Source organism: Melospiza georgiana, chromosome 1 (genome assembly GCF_028018845.1).
Source record: "Melospiza georgiana isolate bMelGeo1 chromosome 1, bMelGeo1.pri, whole genome shotgun sequence".
NCBI classification, from domain to species: Eukaryota; Metazoa; Chordata; class Aves; order Passeriformes; family Passerellidae; genus Melospiza; species Melospiza georgiana.
The window spans coordinates 130007416-130022248 of NC_080430.1; the positions used below are offsets into that span (position 1 = coordinate 130007416).

Here is a 14833-nt window from a genome sequence, read left to right on the forward strand (position 1 = left end):
GTGACAAAGTGTATTTTCACCTGGTCCTGCAAGCACACATTTCTGCTCAGACAGCCTGCACTCTGCAGCTTTCAATCAACAACACACGGATCTTTAATGTTTTAAGTTTGCTCGAGTCTATCCACATGTTTTGTTAGGGGGTTGGTGAACAGCTGGCTGAATATGAGCTGGCAGCATGCCTGGATGACTAAGAAGGCCAGTCACATCCTGGCTGGAATCAGCAAAAGGGTGGCCAGCAGGACCAGGGCAGTGATCAGCCTCTGGTACTCAGCACTGGTGAGGCTGCACTTTAAATACTGGGTTTGGTTTGGGGCCCCTCACTACAAGACAGACATGGAAGGGCTGGAGCGAGTCCAGAGAAGGGTAACAAAGCTGGTGAAGGGTCTGGAGCACAAGTCCTGTGAGGAGTAGCTGAGAGAGATGGGGGTGTTTAGCCTGGAGAAAAGGAGGCTCAGGGGGCACCTTATCACCCTCTACAACTACCTGAGAGGAGTTGTAGCCACGTTGGTGTGGGACTCTTCTCCAAAGTAACAAGCAACAGAAAGGAGAGAAGTGGCCTCATGATGTGACAGGGGAAATTTAGACTGGATATAAGGAAAAAAATTCTTCACTGAAAGGGTTATCAAACACTAGAACGGGAACAGGCTGCCCAGGGGACTAGCTGATTCACTATGCCCTGGGCAGCCCTGGAAGTATTTAAAAGGCACTGTGACACTGGTTTAGTGGTGACATTGCCATTCTTAAGTTAACAGTAGGCCTTTATCCCAAAGATCTCTTCCAAACTAAAGATTTCTATCTTTCTATGCATATGAGTTTCTTTGACAATAAAAACTAACTAGATATGTTTTAATAAAATAAGAGTGAAAGCAAACACTAAATTTAAGAACTGACAAAACGCAAACACATTTCACTTTCCCACCACAGATTCCACCCACATTAGATGTCAGCCACCATTTGTGCAAACAGATACCTTTCACAGGGTGCTCTGAAAAGCACTGGGAGCATGGTTTGCATGTATGCCTGAACTGTTTACCATCATTGGAGAGTCTACTATGTCCTACTTTCTATTTAGAACAAATTAGGGCAATATTTAGAACTATCACACACCTAGATTTCCTTGAATGAATTCTCTTCTTCCATGTAGAGATGGTCTCTTGCTGAATCCCTAGAGTTTGAGAGATTTGTAAAGACTTGTTTTTAAGACCCTCAAGTGTTTGGGGAAGGTGCAGACAGAACCCCAGCTTCAGCACGGGTCGCCTCTCTCGTGCCTTTCCTCTGAGTGGGGGTAAAACAACCCCAGGGATCACAAGATTTCCTGAGTCTCTTCAGATTGGTCCTTTGGCAGACTGCAGGTGTGACAGTATTGCCATAAGGAACACAAGGGCAGTGGTACTGTTTGATTTTCTAAATTTATCTGTAAAGCCTGTGGACACACAGAATTAGCCACTCTGCTTCACATCTGCTTCATGCTAGCCAGCAAATTATGGGGGCCCTTTCAAACCTCCCCTTAAGGCCTCCTCCTTAGAATTGCACTGGAAAACATCTAACTGAACATGAAGGTAAAAAAGTACTCTAATTGTCCCTCACAATAGAAGACAGTTAAATTGGACAATCAATGTAGAAAGGTTGGCCTGACTTGCACACCACAAAATTCAGCTTTATTTGCACCTCTGTAGGTGACATAGTTGACTCTGCTACAATACCATCACAACAGTTTTCTTTTTATAACTCACATTTCTCAGAGCCTTCAAACTACACCATGTAAACTGAGATGGTTTTGGGAAAGAATTGGTGATTTGAACAGTCTAGAACATTTATAATGTCATTATAATACCTGGGTTTAGTGATGGAGGTGGCATTTTACAGCCATTTAAAATTCATGATTTCATAAAAACATTGGCATTTCAATAATTGTTTTTCTCTAACATTTTAAGCAATTTTGATCTTTCATTATTAGGGAAAATAGCAATATACCTAATATTTTGGTCCAAAACATATAGGCAACTTCTTTTTTTCCTCCAAAGTGTATTTCCTAAGACAGCCAGGAGGTCCTGTCATGGAGATACAGCTTTGAACTGTCTGCTACACTGATCTCAGGACTGGCAATAAGTGTTGTAAATTGAGACATCTTTGCAGTTACAGAAGCCTGGTATTCACAGCAAGAGTGAAGAAGGGTCTCTTACATAATGCAGAGAAAATATTATTAGTTTCAGAAAATTTTGAATAACACAATAGGAAAGATTGTTCATCCTATTCACAGAAAAAGGCAGAGGCCATCTATTAAATTGGTCCTCAGTTATGTCACTAAAGAGAGTTTCAATGTCTATGAAGATCTGCACAAAATTCACTCTGAAAAATATGTCTAATTCTGGCACAACCTATGTTTCAGGTAAACTCATTTGTAATCTCAGCTATGTCCATTTAACACTGTTCTCATGTGTTGTTTCCTGAGTTTCTAAAGAATGAACTCACCTGTCAGTGTCAGCTCCTGACCATGGTCTTAGCATATCTCATCCCACCAAACACCATCCCAGCCCTTCATGTCAATGCTGCCAGGTCCACATTTATTGCACAGGAGTCCCAGTCCCTCTTTGCAAAAAATGCCACTCCAGTGGTTAAAGAGCAGGGGAGAAGTAGGAGGGTCTGAAGATATTATTTGATTATGTGACATGGGCTGCTCAGCCTGGCGCAGCTGGCTCTGGTTCCAGTACAGGAGTTACTCCTGGAATGACTTCTTGTGCTATGCATGGTCCCTTCCCCCAGCTCAGGATCCCCAGCACAGGCTGGGAGCAGACACAGTCAAAGCAGTCACATCCTTCCCCAGTTCAAGCAGTTGCTCTTCTCCTTTATGAAAAACCAAGGTTTTCTCCACATTGGTTCCAGCTGCAGGCCACCACTACGCCACTTTGACACAGTTATACTCTGTATGTCATTAAAAAGTGCTTACACTAATTCAATCAAGATGAACAAAGCATAGTAAGAAATGTTTTTTCCCTGCAAAATCTTTGCAAGTTTTTTAAATTAATTTGTATAACAAATATCTAGCTTCATTCATTCCCTCAGAAAACAGGACAGACACGACATTGTCATTATTATTTACTATTGTTATCAGTAAGAATGTTTTCTTTGACACCTAAAATGAAAAATTATTTACGTGAAAGCTGTAAGTTTTGTAAGATGACAAAGAACCTAGAATTTATTACAGAGAACCTAGAGTTGTTAGAATTGTAGAGGATGTTCTAAACTCTCATCTGAAAGGAGCAGAAGATCCAATATGTAGACCAGACCCACTTCTTGCCAAAGTCCAGTGGATCCCTGAGACCCAGACATGAAGGGAAAGGTTCCTATCCAGGCAAGGCCTTCAGCAGTTATGGATTTTTCAGGTGGGCAGAAAAGTGGCAATAAGAAATCCAAGGGCAATCAAAGAGAGACATCAGTGCTTTAGGATGACAGGTTAAGGAAGCAGGAGTACAAGTGGGCTTCTACTCCATTCTCCCAGTTGCGGGAAATGAGGAGGGAAGAGAGGGAGATCCAGCAGACCAATATTTGACTCTGAGCCAGCAGAATTTTGTGGGGTTTTGATCATGTTTACAGTTTACATGACACCACACCTGCTGATGACAAATGGGGATCACCTGTCTCAAAAGAGGAAAAGGATTTTTCTCAGGCATTAGCAGGGTTCATGGACAGAGCTTTAAACTAGGTCTGAAGGGGAAAGGCATGAAACCAGACTTGTTACAGATAAATTAGGCAGCACCCTTCCAGTGTCTGAGAGACATTGTGCCAGTGGGGTCCTTCATTCTGCTGTCTCCATGGAGGTAGGGGATAGAGAGCCGTGCAGCAGCAGACACAAGGGTTATTGATGTGTTAGAAGCCATGAAAGTGCTAAATTAGTGGAAATCAATAATCTTGTAGATCTTTTCCAACTTAAATGATTCTGCGCTTTTATAATCCTCAATGTACATGCTTTGTTATGTGTACAAAAAATATATTGTCTATATTACCTTGTATAATACATTTCCTGCACTGAATTGCATTAAATAAACATTTTGTTACTACTTCCCCTGTATTGATTGGTCCTATCTTTCTCAAGGTTGCTTCTAAGAGCAAAATCATGAACACCATAAAGTTGGTATTAGTCTTTTCTACTCATCAGGAACACTAAGGGGGTCAAGGTTTCAGCACAGCTGTTTCACAGAAGTACATGCAACTGTCTACTTCGACACGGTGAAAATTCCTTCCATTCTACACAATCTTGCTCCTTACTTATCAGACCATGGTTGTGGATACTAACATATGAAAATTCAGAGTTATTACACTTACTCAAGTTAATTACTTGCTTCAGAACCAACTTGATAGCAACTTAATATTAATAATAATAAAATAAATAGTAGTAAATTTTCTATTCACAATTCACAACAGCAGATAACCATTTAGAGGAAGTAACAAAGGTTCACTAGTATAAGAATAATAACTCAAAAAAAGCTTAAAACAACATACATGAAGGTAAGTGAACTCATAATATTCATTTCATTGAGTTTAAATTCATGGTCCCCAATACTTTCATATTTAATTAGAAATTATCCTTTTATAGGCTGGGAAGTAATTTCAAACAATCTTAGTTTTCTTTCTGAAAGTAATTCCAAAACTACTTCTAAAAAGCACTAAAATCAAAATTCATCATAGCACCACAAGGAAAAGAAACCTCTATTGGTGTAAACAGCATCAGTCATTTTAAATTTGTCTCAAAACTTCAGTGGGTTAACCTTACATACACAGATCTTTTTGCAGATCAGACATTCTTTAACCTGCAGCAGACAGCATGAAACTGGCATAAGGGCTGTATCATGTGCTCCAGTTAATTCAACAAAAACGCGGTCATGCGCCCACACTTGATCCAGATCAAATATGCACTCATTGTGATCCAGGAGCACGCAAATCTGGTATTAAATAACATGAAACCGTGGCCTTATATGACAGCACAGCTTTAGATATTTTGGAGATTTCATTGATAGGTTTTTCAGTAGGCATGTTTTTTCCTTTAACTAATCCAAATACTTATAGGAGCTGTGATGATCTTTTCCACATAAATCATCACATTTATGTAAATGAAACACAAAATCAGAAAAAAAACCCCGATTCCCATCACAACAAAGTTGAGTCATCTGTGAAGGGCTGGAGACGTGTGGTTGCAACCATTTTAAATAGCTAAATGTCCAAAGCAGTAGAAACCAAATAAAATCTATATAGTGAACCAATAAAAAAATTAGAAATCTTACCTTTTTCACTAACACTTTCACTTTCAATCTCTACATCATCACAACTTGTATATTCTGGAGTGGATGCCAGTTCTTCTTCTGAGCTACTTAATGAAACCTGGCGCATTTTACCTCCTTTTTTCGTTTTATGGGGCTTTGGTGGAGGAGGCCTGACGGATTCAGACTGGTCCGAGCTGAGTGAATCATTCCGTAACATGGTCTCCATCTTTTCACGCTTTGTTTTCCGAACAGCAGAACTGGGATCCAAATGGTGCTGTTTCCTTAAAGAATCAGAGCGCCTCATGTCTGGTCTTTCCAGAGGAATTGGACTCCTCCTAGGTGTAGGAGGGCTATGATTTGTGGTCCTCTGACGATTGGGACTTGGTCCCTGAGCCTCTCGAGTTCTTTCCATAGAGTATGAACGTTGGTTTTCCATGGCGGCCCTGCGCTCAGACACTGATCTTTGTCTTGATGGCCGTTCCATCCTGAGCATGGACATCCGAGAATCTTCCAGCTCTGTATTTGCCAGCGAGACATCGCTGTGCCTGCGTTCGTGTCGTGCGCGGGACACTTCAGCGTGGATACGCATTTGTTCCTCATATGGCTGCGGCTTGACTGGATAACGAGCCAAATTAGGATCACTCCGGTATCGTGCCTGGTATTCCTCTTCCCTCCTTTGCCTCTCATATTCTTCCCTGCTTTGCGCATCTTCTTCTTCTACCGGATACTCCTTGGAACGCCTGCGGCTCCTCCTGTTGGAATCTCTATAATCACCCAGTTCAGGCTCTTCGTACAACTGGGGCCCACGCTGTGACCGCCTATCTGAATAATCTGATGGTGACCTGGGCATTGCACTGTCTGATGTAGCATACTGCGAGTATTCGTCTCTCTCGTCCCTTTGGTCGTATCTTCTGCTCTGTTCTCTTGATATTGAAGGGCTTCTTTTCCTAAATAATCATGGCAAGAAAGCAGAAAGAGAATCCTGTCAATATTTTATGTACCACAAATATACAGTTAATGCTAGTTAAAAGATAAAATGACCAGCTGAGGGGAAAAAAAATCCGTTCATTGCATTTTTTGTGAATATGCTCCCACATTTTCTGTACCAAATTAAAGAAAGGATGTCATGCTATAAATCTGCTTACAGTGCGCAGTTTTAATAAAAAACAGCTTTGAAGGAAAAACGCTGATGTGACTTTATAAAATATAGAAGACAAATACTTAGGCTACTTTGTAGTCATGACTGGTTTACAAGTACCAAAATTTTATAATCCTTTAAATCATTTTACAGCAATATAACTTGACCATATACTTGTCTTCAATGGAGTTTTTTAATCACCATGAAAATTAGGGCTAGAAAAATCATTCAGTTAGTTTATTCTTTTAGCAGCTGTTATTGCTCAAAAACACACATTTCAGTTCCCACAAAACTATAATTTGTGCCAAGGGCAGAAAACAGACAAAGATTCAATGGCAGCACTTTTCTAAATCAGATGAACTCAGAAGTCCTGGACTCAGAAAACAAACCACATTTTTTGCTGTGAAGGGAAAGAGTTTCAAAGTGCTGCCTCTGTCTATCTGATAGGAGAGAAAACATTATTTTCACAGCCAGGAAGGAAATGCAGTCTCTGTTGAACAAGAAAAAACAACAGCTGTCAGTGCAGAGTGTGCATGGCCTGTGGGGTGTCTGGCAAACTGGCATCCTGTGCTGTTTTAGGTACCATACAGAATTATTAAACTGTGCTTGAAAGATTTGGACCCAGTATTGCCTTGTAAATAGTAAAGTACTTTAGCTTTGCAATGGCATGTAAAAATGAGGAAACTAATTAAATCTTGCAAAAATGAAATTCTTAGTGTGAAGCATGACAAGTTCTGTAAGCATCATGCAAATGCCTATTTGCTTACAGTGGAGCTAAGACATCCCATCTGTGTTGTTACAGAGGTGTGTTAGTTCCAGCAGAAATTATAACCTCTGTACATTTTACAAAATCTCTACAGACTCTGCTACTGGGGACTCAACTTGAATAATTCTAATGTAACATGAACAGAATTTCAGAAGGCTAAAACCAGAATGGCCAACAGGAAGGGACAATTAGAACAACACAACTACCCAAATGCAGTTTGCAAAGACATAGAAGCTTCATTAGGACAACAGCAATTAGATGCAGAAGTGCTTTAAGGAAGATAAATATTTTTCACTTAAGTACCTGAGATGATGAAAAATTATGCCACATCCCAAAATAAGTTGTTCCAATAGAAAATTACCCAATTCCTGAAAATTTCTGTCATGGCTATAGCAAAAGTGTGCATAACTTCCTCTCCCCAGTTGTGTCCCTCATATAGGAAAAATCGGCATTCACCAGATACAGGCATTAATCCATGTGAATCTCATTGCAAAATCAAGACAAATACATGTACACATGAAACGTACACATACTATACTGCCAATACTCACACTGTCTATACTCAGTCTATATAACCTTCATGTGTCTTCAGAGCCACATTGTTTACATCAATTTGATCCTCCAAAGCATTCAAACTCTCTAGAACATATGGTTTGTAGGATCAACTCCATGATGAACAGTGCAACACACAAAGCCATACAGATTCTAGTTTGACAAATCTCACGTGTGTGTCTTGGAGCAGCCTGAGTGTACACATGCTTCAGTATTAAACTTCTACACACTTATATCTACAGCAATACAAACAACACAGCAGTAAGAATTGGTTTAGCTACAAGTAGAAGATTATATAAACATACAAAAAACATGCACATGTGTATATATACATAAAATAAACAAATAAATATATCACTCCATGTCACAGCAACCTCATATGGATACGATCCTCTTCTGATAATATTACAGCTATAATGTCATGGGGGGGAGGCTGAGGGGGATAAAAGACGGATTTCTGTGCAAGTGAAAATATTGTTGTAGACTTGCTGCTGAGGAAAATGTATTTCTATTAAGGAAACACATCATCAGATGAACTGCCACAAGACTTACTAAAAAGTACACCTGTTTTTTCTATGTTAATGAGAGGAGAATGTGCCAATTTAGCATTTTATTTTTTATGCATTTATACAAACATTCTCTAACCTCATGTGCTACATTTACTGTAAACAGTAATTTTCCTTCCTCCATTTAAGATATAAAAATAGGAAACCATCTATGGCTGACAGCAATGTGAAGAGCAGCTGGGTCCTCAATCTACTCTAACCTTTTATGAAGGAAAAAGCTTTGCATGGCTGGCCTGTGTGGGGCAACTACTAGGGCACATGCAAGAAAAAGGACTTACCTGCAAATATAGTGCTTTTCTTCAGAGAAAGCAGCCTAACAGAAAAAAAGTAGCTAATTGAATTCCTGGCCTAAGTTGACTGACATCATCAGGCCCTCTTTCTAATTAATTTCATTCCTGTTGAAGTCAGCTTACTTCACTACTGAAGTTACTGAACTAACCAGAAGCTGTAGTACTGTCCATCAGAAATAAATTAACTGTACTGTACACCTGATCAGCCAGAAATCTTCTGCAGAAGAGGGCTCATCCTGCCCCACAGTCCCCAGACCCTTAGTACTAAAGTCTGTCATTCTCTACTGAATATCACAGCACAATTTGCCTCCCTTTAACATTCAACAGTTTTTTAATTTTAAAAATACCTGCTATATACAGAGTTGTACAATGAATGCTATACATTTCAAATCAGAGTTATGAAATCACAGTAAGAGGCAACTAGTACTGATGAAAACTTAAGGCCTGTCCCTACTATTAAAAATCTGCTGTTATTTTTATATCACTAGCTAATTCTCACTCACCTTCATCTGTCTAAGCCATTTCTCACCATTAATTACCCTAAGGATACCTTAATAAAACCCTTCCATCAAGTACCCCCAGCTGGATACACTATGGAAAATGACTACTCCTGCCTTCCCAGGACTTCCCTGGAACCTTAAAAGCTAAGTGAACTTTAAGGGTGTGATATGCACCCTCCAGCTGCCAGCTGAACTAAGTATTATATATCTCTTGTCAGAAGGATTACCACCTTTTCTGAAAAATCCTCCAGGCCATTGTGATTGCTACTTGTTTGAAACAACCATAAAATAAAATCTCTATTATGGTTTAAAAACTGCAAAAATCTCTTTGTCAGGCACATTCTATAAATGGGTTTGGTTTTTTTTTTCAGATTCAGAATATGAAACTTATTTTTTCCTACTTATTACTGTGTATTTATTTTTATTGTAATTTATCCATACATGACATTTGGTCTTTTAATACACAACCCATAACCCTACACTGATGGAAACTTTATTTGCAGTGCACTACAGATATTACTAATATTATGGAAAAGCAAATAGCTTGACTGTAATCTGTACTCCTGCTCATAAAGTTAAATTATTCAACTCCCCCACAACACAATATAACTCAAGTACTTAAAAGATAGCATAGAAGAATATAAGACAGCTATTCAACTTTGATGGCTGTGATTTCCATAATGGAACTAAATATCTTGAAACTCTTTGACATTCACTTGGATTCTGCCTTAAAGAGAAAAACTCTTCTGCTTTGATTTAGGTTTTTAGAAAATTGACCCAAATGTATTGTAGAAAAGGATATTTTAAAAATTAAGTCTCCATCACATTTCAGAAGTCAGAGACATTAAAAAACATTGTAATATGTAAAGTATTTATATCACTGTCAAAACTAGATGTCAGACCCTCCTGCTAATAATCTTTTCCTCAGACTAACAAAATATACATTTGAACTGGAGAAAACCTTCATGAAGATATAATTCTAAAGTTGCATTTGACCACCTGAAGCAACCTGCAATTACTTGAAGAGTATGATTTATCAGAAGCTTTGGGTCAATTAAAAAATGATAATTTGGGTCAATTAAATAATGCTCTCAGTGGGCCTGAGCCATCAGCTACTTGGAAATGAATACTGGCCATCTACTTGTAAGACCTAATTATAATTTACTAGAAAATACTTTCAAATTTTGTTCTCTCTTTCCTATAAATTATCAAGGAATAAAGTTGAATGGAAAATTAAAATTGAAAATATCTCTCCTGCATATATTGTAATTCTGCTTAACTCAAAATGTGATCCCTTCAATACGTGAAAGAATAATTCAGAGAAGGTAAAAAATTGACATTTACCACCAGAACTTTTTCACAAAAGCCATTCAAGATACAGAGCTTCTCGTTAGGGACCTCATCAAATACCCTGAACACAGTTTCATTTCTCCTTTACTGTATGGCTTCCGTCAGCAAAAGTGCATTTGTTGGCCCCTGAGCGATCGTTTAAGAATAGTTCTTCTACTATTTGAAATTCTGTATTTCTATGTGTTGAATTCAACAGTCAGGACACTTGTTTAAAACAGCAGCGACAGGGAGCAGATAAAGCACTTGTCCCACAGTTCCCAGGCCGCCAGGAGCTGAGCTGGGCACTCTCTGGACCGTGCACCCAAAGCCCCATGAGCGCAATGAGCCCAGAAAACTCGCTGTGCAGCTTTAGAGTCTGCCTGCCTTTCACAGGGAGGGTTCTACTCTCTCATTTAGGAAACCATCTCCACAGACCTCCTTTGCCAGACTGAAAAATCTCCAATTTTTTGGCAGTGGTTTTAAGAGGCTATCTGGTAATGATTTAACTTCATTCTCCTCGTAACTTCTGCCTCTGCTGAGTCATACTGTGCAGGAGAATTCATTTTGCACATTCTACGAAGCAGCTATGGCTCCCTTGTTGAAAAAAGATGTATTTTTTTGACTTCAAAGCAGTTCCAGTTTTCACCAAGATCTCTCTTTACAGTTACTCTATGCTGTCTAGTTTTATACTAGATTAAACTTATGATTTATCAGTTCCCCTTTCTTAGTTTCTCACCCCTCAAAAAATGAAGAATGTAAGCAACCAGTGCACAATTCACAAGTTAATTAATTTAAACAGCCTGCTTTGATAAATAGAAAAGGTGTGTATTGCATTTGACCAATATGGTTTTCAAAATTTGTTCTGAAGTACATCTAACACTCACATATCTAAGGAATCCACTAGGTAAAGCTCATGTGAGACAATATTTCCTTCCTCATTTCAGCCATGCCTTGCAATTTTACCTTATAGAAACCATACTTAAAAACATTAGAATACATTCCAGCTAAATATCTCCAAAGAATATGAATTAAGCTTACAATGAATATGAATTAAGTTTACAATTCAATAAATTTCCTGAAGCATGAGATTGGTAGAGCGGATGTTGATCTCTATTAGATTTTATCTGAAAATAAGAATTCACTGACTGCAGGCTTGTATCAACAGAATGAAAGGAAATCTGTAGTAACAAAATGTTAATATAATTAAAGTCACCACTGATAACAATTTTGCTTTGAACTTGACATGATTGCACAGACATATGAAACAATACATTTTTATTCTATACAAGAAATTCGGCAAAAATTCAGCATTGCAGCAGGGCTACTTTCAATTTGTATGAGGAAAAGAGTTACAACATGGAAAAAACTGCTGAACAAAAGAGGTGATTTAAGTATCAATTGCTAATTTACAAATTTTTAGGTAATACTTTTGTTTCACTTTTTTTTCTTTAAATAAAAACAACAGAGATAGGAAAACTGGACTAACATTAGAAATTATTTTGTCCTCCTTTATTTTGCCTGAGTATTCAGCAGCTCTTAAATCATATAATATTATTTTAGAGAACTGCAAGCTGAGAAATAAAGCAACAATATTTTACTGAGTGTTCTTTCAGATATATTGAAGAATGCTTACCTCTTAAAAATAGATTAAACATGCCAAGATTTTTCATTATTTCTACTTCTGAACATTTTCAAAATTAATATATTGCTAATTATTTCCACTTAATAGATAAACAAGCAATATTGCACCTTTTCTTTCAGTAAAAATTTTGTCCCAAAAAAGATAATAATCAAAACTATAATAAAGAGCAAATCGATTAGTTTTCAAGAATTGGTAGGAATGGGCATTCTTGTTATCTGCATCAGTACTGACACTACAGAAACCATTTGCAGAAGGGTGGAATCAATTAACATCTGTCTAACAGCAGGATTTAAATTACTTTAAAACACAGGGTGTTAAAAGAATAGTAGGTCACAAAAACACAAACATAAGAATGAGTAAATATAATACTGAACTGTTACTAAAAAGTACAAATAATATAAAATAAAAGAACATTTCAAAATTCTACATATACTATTTTTATTAAGATAAATATAATGTTTCAAGAATTATTTTTATCACAGAAATTAGAATACAATTTAAGAAACTAAATTGTAGAGTAGCAAAAGATTTTTTAAATATAATATTTGCATATACCTGAAGCACAAGAAAAAGTTTTTCAGTACTTCCACTGAGTTTCTTTACTAAAAGTAAAAAAAATCTCCCTAATCATCCCCCTAGAAGAACAAGAAATGCTGAGCAGAGACATTGTTTTCACACAACACATTCGGCATCTTTCTTCCCTGCTTTACCTTTTGATCAGCCACTGCACATCTGGGTAGTTGGAAGCCTCGGGTTCATGAGAATACATCAATTTCTGCTCTCGCTAGCGCTTTCATTTAATCCTCTAGGTTCAGTGAAATCACACAAACAGTCTCTTCATTTCGAGACACAATTTTTTAGGCATGTATTTTGCAAACCCTTCCCTGCCCCCAAAATGTACTTATAAAATATAAGGCATCCAGGAAAAAAATAAAGTTCAGTGTCTGCAACAACAGCAATTCAAGTCAGAGAGCTGACCCAATGGGAAGCTATTGAGAGCATGAGGGGAGTGTTATAGTTTAATGCTGTTACCATGTGCTGTATATAGCTGGAGGTCAAGTAAGAATTTACCCTATAAGGAGGATTATGGTACTTAGCTGATTAGTGCCTTGCTACAGTACTATTGCCTACAAATGTACATGCTGGTCAGGACATTTCATTTAAACGATTTTTCAAATTCGGCAGGCCCAGTATTTCATATTTTGTGATATTACTTCCAGCATTTTCTTTATGTTCTAGGTCTTCAATAAAGTTATGTATTATCATACTTTTAGTTTGAAGTTTTAGTTTTAGTAAGAAGTTAAATTTTGGCATAATTTTCAACTATTAGGCTAAAATAGTTGTGGCATGTATTCCAGTCTGATGTGTTGCCCATACTGTAAAACTGAAAACGTTTTTCTTACACAGTTAAAAAAAACTGTGAAAATCAATGAAAAACAGTCATCAAAACTCACATTAAAAATATGTTGAAAATGTGAAAATAATAGAAAGCAAATGTATATCTTCATTTGCCTTAAATAGATTATAAATACATTTTTGTACAGTTTTCCACAGCATTTTCTACCTATGCAAACTAGCTTATGAATACATTATGTTTATTATAAAGCACCAACCAAATCTGACTGCAATATATTAAGTCATGATAAAGTAGCAAATCATGGAAAAACTAAAGACTTAGCAGAAATCTAGATTTTCTTCACCTCAATAAGAGTTCAGATTCCAAGGAAAATATTCTGCCATCAAAGTTTATTTGTTCAGCCATCACAGAGAATATATTATAATAGACTTAATCTATAGATCATTTCATCTAATTTTAAGTCTAATCTAAGCGTTTCAGTTTCTTACCACAAGGATTGTTCAGCAGGTGCTTTTACCAGCAGCTGGAAGTATCCTGGTTCTTCAAAGGAAATCTTTAAGTTTGATGACAGGGAGAATTTTCTTTCAAATAAACACTCCATTATTGTGTGGGCGTTATTACCATTACATAAAAATTAAAGCTATTTCAATAATGACCAAACTAAGAAAATATCAGTGACATGAACTGTCACTTGAGAATTGTTTTTCCTAATAACATCTGGAGGCTATTTTGGACTGTTGAACTTTTAAAACTAACTTTACTAATGAACTTGAGTCAGTACATATTCTGTTTTTTCTCTCTATCTTCATTGTGTCCACAATTACAATATAAATGTGATATCATACAATGAACATAAGTCTTAAAATATCTCTGTGATTCATATTTCAGTCTGGAAGAGAGGAAATAGATCATACTGAGCTGTTTTGATGCCTCCATAAAAGAGCAAGCATAAAATAACCGCTGTGAAAATGTCCAGTTGCCTCAGTAATGGCAGGTAAAGACCCGTTATTAAATCTTGTGAATTAGATCAGTGGTGGCTCATCAGTGAATGATGGGCTGTCTGCACCAGCTTCTCCAAGACCAAGATGTCAGGGTAAATGTGCTCCTGCTAGGGAACATCAGCTGGACCACTATGGAATGAGACAAGAGCATTAAATAACTCTTGGAAATTACCTTGGTAGATAAAACTTTAAATTTCTGCTTCAACTGTACTTCTCAACATACTGCTGAGACGAGATTAAATGTCTGTATTTTAAAGAAGCACCTAAGTCTATCATAGAAGCAGACCACAAGTTTAGATGAAATTAAGTTGTATTTCTGTAAAAACTATAGCACCTGTGTTATGTGTTGTTAGGACATGATTTTACAATGTTTTTTAAGCAAAAGAACTTTCTCCACAGTAGTTTAAGCAGTGGGCTCACAATCCACAGCTGTT

The 14833-nt window shown here is 37.3% G+C and overlaps 1 protein-coding gene across 50 annotated transcripts in view; it reads right to left on the minus strand.

The window, feature by feature from the left end:
* RIMS2 (regulating synaptic membrane exocytosis 2) overlaps window positions 1–14833 on the minus strand; it is a 443516-nt gene that overhangs the window by 248004 nt on the left and 180679 nt on the right. For all 50 annotated transcript variants that reach the window (XM_058037275.1, XM_058037251.1, XM_058037219.1 and 47 more), the window contains one exon: window positions 5280–6205. In XM_058037275.1, the coding sequence (XP_057893258.1) occupies window positions 5280–6205 (926 nt within the window). The remainder of the gene's footprint in view (window positions 1–5279; window positions 6206–14833) is intronic.